The sequence below is a fragment of the Pelophylax lessonae genome (assembly GCF_965119305.1).
Source record: "Pelophylax lessonae genome assembly, chromosome: 1".
Taxonomy (NCBI): Eukaryota; Metazoa; Chordata; class Amphibia; order Anura; family Ranidae; genus Pelophylax; species Pelophylax lessonae.
In genome coordinates this window covers 870,676,828-870,686,941 of record NC_138768.1, presented here as the reverse complement: position 1 = coordinate 870,686,941, position 10,114 = coordinate 870,676,828, and the positions used below count along the sequence as shown (strand labels likewise).

The following is a 10,114-nucleotide window of genomic DNA, read 5'->3' as shown; positions in this document are numbered from 1 at the left end:
TGAAATGAATTGGATTTTGCTTTTTGGGCAATTTGGATTTTCAGAGATGAGCATTTTACGAGCTGAAAAATGTTTAGGTGTGAACAGGGCCTAAGCTGTGCCTTGCCTGTGCTGTGCCTTAGCAGCAATGCTTGTGAATCATCTGCAGCTATGATGAAAACCCAACACTCCAGGATAGTACTTCCAGTGGAGCCCACACACACAGGGGACATGGGAGTTCACAGACCAATACAAAATGTTTCTATCAATTTATTTTTAAAAAACAGACAGCTGTGATATAAGAAGTTGAGTTCCATTTGGTGATGAAGAGGACGGATGGTGGATCTCAGGCACCTCTTCATCTCCTCTTCTGCTTTGTAATAAGGAGGACAAACCCATTATATGCTGGTCCGGAATTCTGGGGAGAAAAGAGGGGAAAGGAGGCTCATTATATTCACCTTACAGATTCAATTTACAAAGCTAACACACTGAGATAAGGATCCTTATTTTCAAAAAGTGATAGTTTCAGGGAAGTCTAATGAGATTCAAAAAAATGACATGGCTATAATATGAAGCTGATAATGAATGCGCTCACCAGAGGATATGGACCCAAGTACCGTATAGCAAATGGGTCAATCAAGCTTGAAAATTATCCATGGATCTCCCAAGAAATGGCTGTTCCAAAGGATGTTATCAAAAGGTGACGATATACTCTTCAACAGAGATGGCCATGTCTCCCAGTATAGTATCCATATGTGGAAGTAAGCCAGACAACACAAAAAAGTGATACCGCTTACAATAAAATTCCTCATAGGTTATTGAGGAAGTCCTATATGACGAAACGCATCAGAGCCACATTATCTGTCATCCATCATCATTCCTATCCTTACATGCTGGTTTACATGGATGTTTATTAAAAAAAGGGATCAAAACAACTTACAAACATCCATGTAAACCAGCATGTAAGGATAGGAATGATGGTGGATGACCGATAACGTGGCCCTGATGCGTTTCGTCATATACATCTTACTCAATAGCCTATGAGGAATTTTTTTGTAAGCGGTATCACACTTTGTTCGTGTTGTCTGGCTTGCTTCCACATATGGATACTATACTGGGAGGCATGGCCATCTCTGTTCAAGAGTATATCGCCCCCTTTTGATAACATCCTTTGGAACAGCTATTTCTTGGGAGATCCATGGATAATTTTCAAGCTTGATTGACCCATTTTGCTATACGGCACTTGGGTCCATATCCCCCCAGTGAGCGCATTCACTATCCACTTGGTTGGTGCGGAAATTCTCTCCTATTTGATCACGTTTGCAAGTTTTGATGGTTCCACATTTATGCTTCAATCTTCAATACTTGGGACTCACCATTATTAACTTTTTTCACTTTTCTATCATCTTTGATACACTATCACTGGAATGTATCAGTCATTTTAGCGCTGCACTTTTTTGTAAAATTGTTTGGACAACTTTTATGTCGGTTGATGTGCTGGCAGCTTTGTTTATACGTCAGTTAGCGCAGTAAGATTTATATTATATATAATATGAAGCTTTATTCTTGTGTAAAGCTATATGAATTATGTGCTGTATTGAATATAATAATCTCTCTGTCACCTAGGCGTCAATATTACAATTGTTTTTCCTTCTAATAGAGAAAGTTATTGATGAAATTATTACTTTCGCCAATAGTAAGCAAGAGCTATTGTAATTTATTAGGGGATATAAGCTGTCATTTATCAGGGTCTGGTATGGATTTTAAATTTTACTTCATGCCAAAATTTTTTTTAAAATGTCCCCCCCCCCCCCAAGCATGTGTGTAAAAAAAAAAAAAAAAAAAAATATATATATATATATGTGTGTGTGTATTATTATATTTTTATCTATTTTTATTTTTTTTATTATATTTTTTTATTATTAGTATTTAATTTTTTTTTTTTTTTTTTTTAGATTTAGACACACTTTAAGAACCACAAAATCTTCATAGGGAATGCCTCCTTACATTTATTTCATAAGGAATGCCTCCTTACATTTGTTTCATAGGGAATGCCTCCTTACATTTATTTTTAACCTGAAAACATGTTAAGAAAAAAAAAAATAACTCTGAAAAATACTCTATGTAAAATACATTTTAGAAGATGAAATTCAGCTTTGTCAGTGTTTGAATTTTTAGTACCATATACAAAATACGGTAAAACTGTTTTTATGCAGTGCTTGTTTTGTTTGTGTTCTTTACCCTAATTGTTCTTCATTATGTTCAGGAATACAAAAAAATAGACATTTGACATTATCTTTTTAGTCAAAGATTTTATGCAAATAGTTAAAAAAAAAAAACTATTTAAAAAAAAAAAAAAGTTTCAATAAAATTGACTCTAATCCATTATGTTTCTCTGTGATAAAGGCCAGGTCACAGCACAAAGACATTTGCCCAAGTTTTCTGGAATACCAAAAAACAAACATTTGAAATTATTATATATTTATTTATTTTTTTAGTCAAAGATTTTATTTAAATAGTTAAAAAAAAAAAAAGCAACAAAAAAAGATTTGTGAATAAAATTGACCCTAGTCCATTATATTTCTTTGTGATACAGGTTAGGTAACAGCACAAAATGTCTACAGCATTTTTCATACGTTGGAAAATTGCTCCTAATATCTCACTGTGTTGGGTTACCCTCTGGTGTGTTGGGTATCACTTACTTGGACAGCTTTGTGAATCACCCCCAAGTAGGCCGCAATAATGACAGCCATAAACAGATCAAACACAGCCGGCTTCACCCTACGATATGAGATAACACAAATAAGTCAATTAGACATATAGAGGTCTATAAATGTTGATGTGCCCACAGTGCCTCCTCATCAGTGTCACCTAACAATACCACGTGCCAGTGCCCATAAGTCTTTTCTCATCAGTGCAGCCTACCAGTGCCGTCTCATTAGTTTCCATCAGTGCAACCTCATCAGCGCCCATCAGTGCAGCCTCTTTAGGGCACATCAGTGAAGGAGAAAAATTACCTGTTTGCAAAATTTTATAACAAACTATTTTTTTTAATTTTCAATCTTTAATCGTTTATTTAGCAAAGAATAAAAACCCCAGTGGTAATTAAATACCACCAAAAGAAATATCTATTTGTGTGAAAAAATTATAAAAAATGTCATTTGGGTACAGCATTGCATGACTGCGCAATTGTCATTCAAAGTGTGACAGCGCTAAAAGCTGAAAATTGGCCTGGGCAAGAAGGGGGTGAAAGTGCCCGGTAGGCAAGAGGTTAAATTGTATTCAACCGGAAAAATGTATGAATTCTGGGTGACCCTTTAGTATTGGGGTTGTCCAACTAGAATGCAGAGAGAATCCTGCCCATTGCACCTGACAATGTTTATTTATTTATAATTTTTTTTCTGGTTGAACTCAAAGGATTTGTTTCTTTTTTTTAACCTTGCACACCTATTGAGTGTGGTAGTATTTCCCAGTAAGTGCACATTTATCATTGTCCTAATTGTGACAACTACCGGGAAATAATTTGTATATCTGTGTCACCCTTCTAGAGTAGTGCAGGTTAATAGGAACATTTGGTTGGCTCTTCTGTAAGCAGGGGTTGATTGTCTAGACTGGCTCTTCTGTAAGCAGGGGTTGATTGTCTAGGCTGGCTCTTCTGTAAGCAGGGGTTGATTGTCTAGGCTGGCTCTTCTGTAAGCAGGGGTTGATTTTCTAGACTGGCTCTTCTGTAAGCAGGGGTTGATTTTCTAGACTGGCTCTTCTGTAAGCAGGGGTTGATTGTCTAGGCTGGCTCTTCTGTAAGCAGGGGTTGATTGTCTAGTCTGGCTCTTCTGTAAGCAGGGGTTGATTGTCTAGGCTGGCTCTTCTGTAAGCAGGGGTTGATTGTCTAGTCTGGCTCTTCTGTAAGCAGGGGTTGATTGTCTAGGCTGGCTCTTCTGTAAGCAGGGGTTGATTGTCTAGGCTGGCTGTTCTGTAAGCAGGGGTTGATTGTCTAGGCTGGCTGTTCTGTAAGCAGGGGTTGATTCTCTAGGCTGGCTCCTCTGTAAGCAGGGGTTGATTGTCTAGGCTGGCTCTTCTGTAAGCAGGGGTTGATTGTCTAGGTCTGCTCAGTGTATCACATGCTGCTGCTCTGATTGCTTTCCCCTGTATTCTAGAGGATTCTGGAATTATAGTGGCAGGAAGAACTGAGTAAGCAGCCTGAGTGTTTGTGAGACTCCAGCCAATCCCTGGGTAGGTGAGCCCAGAGGGTGATGGGATAGCCCATGAATGGTGTGGGGCTGGAGGACAGGAGCAGCGGAGTTCCTGGGTTCACTCCTACTGGAGGAGACCCCTGTGTAGGGGTTCTGCCCCATGGGCAGGATTCCTGGAAGTGCCAGCTAGAAAACATTGAGTTCACAACTGAGTGTCAACGAGTCTGTGGTAGTGAGCCCTTATAGATCCCCAGCTCAGGATTCCCCAGGGCGCGGAGTCTAAGCCCCAGCCTGGTTCTTCACCAGGGCCCCTGATGGTGGGGATGGACTTGCAGCAGACTGGAACCAGGTCGCGGCCCCCAGGTAGGCCCAGCTGAGGATGTGGAGACCACTGGCATGTGCAGGGTAAACAGGAGACTATAAGGAGGTCCAAGAGACAAGCCGAGGTCAGGACAGGCAGCAGACAAACATAGATGGAGAAACGAAGCCGGGTCGGTACACAGGAGATCAGATACAATAGCCAAGGGATACACGACTGGGAGCTCAGAGAACAGCGATGTTGCTCAAGCAAGGAGCAGTGCACTGAGCATGTGTATATATAGGGAAGCACACAGGGAGGTGACTCAGGAAGTAATTGACAGGAACAGGATATAACCAACAGTGGAGCAGGCGACGCCCATAGAAGCCCAAACACCACATGTGAAGGGAGGCAGACAGAAGCACTGCAGCAAGGAGGTAAGTATATACAGACAAAACTATAGGCTAACTTGTGACACTGAGGTTGCCTTTTAAGGGGGTCTAGTCCCGGAGTTTGTTTGGGTCTGAATAAGCTCACTGGAAAGTTCCAGGAGGAAGTTGGAGGAAAGGTGTCCAGCTGTCCTATGGTGGTGTGAGTTTGTGTTTTTCCTTGATGGAGAGAGCCTGATGGATATTGTAGGGAGACAGCCAATGATCCTGTGGCTGTTTGGGTTGGTGACTATGAGCAGACCTAGTCACCTGTCAGTATTGGAGATTCTGTGGGACATTTTTGTGCAGCTCTGCAAGATAGAGAAGAGTCCTCAAAGTGTTCAAGTCTTTAGTTTTGGGGTATCTCCCGCTCCCCTCGCTCCAACTGGGCTAAAAGTTCACCAGCAGGTGTGCTACATCTGTAAAATTTTTATGTTTGCTGCTCCCCCCCCCCTTTTTTTTTTTTTTTTAATGGTATTTCATATTGTACAGGACCCCAGGGATGGGTCCTGGATGACAGATACACGCCCCCGCTATTTGGTTTGTTGTCCCTTTAAAGGGGGTGAAATAAACATTTTGGAATACTTGGGGATTCTCACCTATGCAGGATGAGAGGTTTTGGGGTGATACCGTAGAGAGGGGAAAACTGACCTACAGTTTTTTCCAGTATTGTTAAGTCTTAACCACTTCTGGACCGGAAGGATTTGCCCCCTTAATGACCAGGCCATATTTTGCGATTCGGCACTGCGTTACTTTAACGGACAATTGCGTGGACATGCGACGCTGTACCCAAATAAAATTGATGTGCTTTTTTCCCCACAAATAGAGATTTCTTTTGGTGGTATTTGATCACCTCTGCGATTTTTATTTTTTGCGCTGTGATTTTTATTTTTCACATTCTGCTATATAACATTCCCCCCAAAAAAATTAAAAAATCAAAATTTTTTAACATTTTATGCCAATTTGTTTTCTGCTATATATTTTTTGGTAAAAAAAAAATCACAATAAGCGTATTTTGATTGGTTTGCGCAAAAGTTGTCGCATCTACTACGGGAAAGATTTTTTTTTTACTAGTAATGGCGGCGATCTGCGATTTTTTTTTTTTGCCAGTACTGCGACATTGCGGCGGACAGATCGGACCCCTAACTGACATTTTTGACACTTTTGGGGGGGACCAGTGACATTACTACAGTAATCAGTGCTAAAAATATGCACTGTTACTGTAATAATGACACTGGCAGGGAAGGGGTTAACACTGTGGGTGATCAAGGGGTTAAATGTGTACCTAGGGGAGTGTTTCTAACTGTTGGGGGGCGTGGCTTGTGAAATGACTACAGAGACCTGTGTTCCTATATAGAAGGATCATTTCAGGGAGAAGAACGGTCAGCTGTGTTTACAACAGCTGACTGTTCTTCTCTCTCAGCGGGGAACGATCGCGGGTGTCAGACGGCAATCGGGGCTGCCTGCCCCGTGCATCAGCTTCCCCACTGAGAAGCGGGGGCGGGAGTGCGCCGGCGGCGGCGTGTGCTCGCCCCCTAGCTGCCCTGCGCGCGACCGACGTATAGCTATGTCGATTTGCCCAGGAGCGGCTGCCTGCCACAGTATAACTGCCGCGGGCGGTCGTAAGTGGTTAATATGGGACCTGAAATGTTGTAGGCTTGGAGAGACTTTTGGGTGGGAAAGAGTCCAACCCTGACTATAGGGACTTTGGTCATGGAAGGGTTAACCTGCCTGTAAGAGAGGACTGAAAATGTCAGGAAGCTGCCAGTAGGTGTCCATGAAGTGTGAGATGGATGTCATTGAGACATTGGTGACCTTTTCATTGGACCCTGAAGTAGGTGGGGACTTTAATACCTTGTTAAGGGGCAAGTTTACAGGCTATAAACTGAACTTTTGTTTTGTGTACCGGGAGTATTGGCTTTTTTTTTATATTAATGCTGAAATAAGCTGTTTTTGTTTATCTTTTGGCCCCATCATTGGTATCAGTGGGAGGAATAGTGCCCCATCATTGGTATCAGAGGGAGGAATAGTGCCCCATCATTGGTGTCAGTGGGAGGAATAGTGCCCCATCATTGGTATCAGTGGGAGGAATAGTGCCCCATCATTGGTGTCAGTGGGAGGAATAGTGCCCCATCATTGGTGTCAGTGGGAGGAATAGTGCCCCATCATTGGTGTCAGTGGGAGGAATAGTGCCCCATTATTGGTGTCATTGGTGTCAGTGGGAGGCATAGTGCCCCATCAATGGTGTCAGTGGAAGGAATAGTGCCCCATCATTGGTGTCAGTGGGAGGAAAAGTGCCCCATCATTGGTGTCAGTGGGAGGAATAGTGCCCCATCATTGGTGTCAGTGGGAGGAATAGTGCCCCATCATTGGTGTCAGGGGGAGGAATAGTGCCCCATCATTGGTGTCAGTGGGAGGAATAGTGCCCCATCATTGGTGTCAGTGGGAGGAATAGTGCCCCATCATTGGTATCAGTGGGAGGAATAGTGCCCCATCATTGGTGTCAGTGGGAGGAATAGTGCCCCATCATTGGTGTCAGTGGGAGGAATAGTGCCCCATCATTGGTGTCAGTGGGAGGAGTAGTTTCCCATCATTCAGCTTCGGGTGTGGCTGCTGCAAGGTTCTCTGGCTGTGTGTCTGGAGCTGCTCCAGGTGATCTGTTTGAGAGGGGAGTCTGGTAAAATCTCTCCCAGCCCTGCTGGCCCCTATCTGGGAGGCCATGCAGGCCAGCAGGGCCCCTCCTGCTGGAAGCTCTGAACCATCCCTTGGGCTGACGGATGACATGCCTGCTCCTGGACAAGCCATGGCTGGAGATCTCTCTGCCCCTGGTGAGGATGAGGATACCGAGTCCATTCGGGAGCGAGTGGTGGCCGGGATCAAGGTCCTGAATAGGGAGAGAGACCAGCTCTACAAGCTCAGAGCAGAGTTGAAACGCCTGCGAAAGCAACGGGAAGGTTTGCACAGCCGCAACCGTGGATCTATGGATCCGGAAATCCAGTTGGCAAAGGTCCGGGTTCAACACCCGGAAACCATTGTGGCCATGATGGAAGGTAAAGAGGGGCCCTTTAAAGAAATGTTCTGCAATGACCGCAGATTTGCAAGGATGGCAAAGATGGAGGTGGAGGAGACCCCCAGTTCTGACCCCCTGACTCCCCAAGGTGAGGTGAACAGCCCGTTGCCTTCTCAGGGCTCAGGAGGCATGCTTAAAGTGATCCAGGCAGTGGAGTCTCCATTACAGGAGAATCAGCTGGTGTTTGGTGAGGAGAACTTTCCTGACAATGTGCCTGATAAGGTAAAGCCTAGCAAGTCACAAGTGACTGATAAAACTATTTTTGTGCCATTTAACACCTTGGTTAATGCGGATGTTTTGCCCAATGACACCCAGGCTGGTAATTTTGTATCCAGCAATATTTCAGCTGCTGATGTTTCCTTGCAGGAAAAACTGCGTTTAAAAAATGACATTGCAGCAAAGGAACTACAAGAGCCTGAACAACCCATTAACCCCCCTTTTGCTGAGTCAAAGGCTGTGATAATGAATGGTGATTGTAACGATTCTTCTAACGATTTTTCTATTTCAGGTGTTCTGAATAGTGCTGCCAATATGTGTGCAATGGACAATCCTGCTGGCTCAGTACAAGCAATTAATAATAAGGATAGTAATGTACCAGCTAAACTTACATCAGTGTGGGGCCTTGGCCCTGATAAGCCCTCTTTTGCTCAGGTGGTACGCTCTGCACCTGGTAATATTATTAAGCCAGGGCTGCAGCCAATGAGGCAGAGGCAGAGATTTACACCACAGACTGCCACTTTGAGCACCCCTGGTTCCGGTCTTGGGTCTCTGGCTTCTGCTGGGGGTCCAAGGCGTAATGTAGTCATTCTTAAATGGGAAGGTGGTGCAGTCTCTCCAGCACGGCGTGTGGTGGTGGATATGATTTTGGAGATGGGCTTTGGGGCGAATGACCTTTATGCCCTAATACATGTAGCTGGGAGCCGGGAGTACACAATCAGCTTCACCAGGCCAGAGGGTCTTGACCTGTTGTGGGAACGATATGAGGCTCGGTGCAGGTCAAGACCCGAATGGGAAGATCTGGCACCAGTTGCTGTTTCACAAAGATCAACGGTTAAAAAAATAACCATCATCCTCACTAACGAGAGTGTTCCTGCTCGGGACTTGGAGGTCTGGTTAAGGAACTATGGTGAGGTTTTGACAACGCCAAATAAAATCCTTGATGAACGTGGCATCTGGACTGGGGGTTGGTCAGTAATGGTTAGGTTGGCCAGGGATGGGAATGTTGTCCGTCACCTGCCCTCCTCGGCTTTCATAGGGAGGGATAGGATGACTGTTTTTTATCCTGGTCAGCCAAAGCTGTGTCACCGCTGTGGAGAAAAGGGGCATTTTAGCTCCTCCTGTTCAGCCTTAATATGTTCGGTATGTCGGGGACAGGGTCATGTGGCCAGGGACTGCACCCAGGCGATAAGGTGCAACCTGTGCCTGCGCCTTGGCCACCCCTACAGCCGATGTCCGGAGGCCTGGCACAATATGGAGAAGGAGGTAGTAGATGAGCTGTTGAGGCTGGACAGGATGGAGGATGAGGCCCCTGGTGTACCATCCTCCTCTGCGGTGACTGACCCCCCAGGTCCTGTTCAGGATCCCTCCCCAGTTTCTGTGGCCAACCCTCCTGTGTCTGTAGGTATTCCTTCTGTGTCTGTCCCTGTGTCCCCCCAGCCTACTGTCCCTGCTCCTCTTGTGTCAGAACCTTCTAAGTCTGTGCCCCCCGAGTCAGTCTTACCCCATGAGTCTCCTAGGTCTGACTTAAGGGAAGGTCCCCCCCCACCTGGAGCGGTGGCATGTGCCAAAAAGGGTGCTGCTGCTTCTTCTGCGAAGACTTTGAAGAAAAAAACAAGAGATGAAAACATCTCGGAGTCTGACCTGCAGTACCTGGAGGAGAGAAGGAGGGTTGTGAGGCGGAAGAGACAGGCGGTGAGGACGGAACAGGGACAGGAAGCCCCAGTGTCTGTCCCCAACCGTTCTAGGGCTTCCGCTTGGGATATTTCCTCATCTGGAGCTTCCTCTGAACAAAATTCAGACTCAGAAATGGAGTTGGAGGAGGCCTCAAGAAAAAGAGAGGCTTCTGGTGATGAGCAGCAGAGGGGAGCTAAGAAGCAATCCACCCAATAACCCAAATGGCGGTTCCCCCTCCGTTAAAAGTTGTGACAAT

At 44.9% G+C, this 10,114-nt stretch overlaps 1 protein-coding gene across 1 annotated transcript in view; it reads right to left on the bottom strand.

Annotated features, from left to right (window-relative positions):
* Nucleotides 1-313: 313 nt before the first annotated feature.
* LOC309544072 (BOS complex subunit NCLN-like) overlaps nucleotides 314-10,114 on the bottom strand; it is a gene marked incomplete at its 5' end in the record, with an annotated part of 92,381 nt that continues 82,580 nt past the window's right edge. The window contains 2 exons of the mRNA XM_082243023.1: nucleotides 314-397; nucleotides 2,682-2,760. Of these exons, the coding sequence (XP_082099149.1) occupies nucleotides 338-397; nucleotides 2,682-2,760 (139 nt within the window). The 3' untranslated portion in view covers nucleotides 314-337. The remainder of the gene's footprint in view (nucleotides 398-2,681; nucleotides 2,761-10,114) is intronic.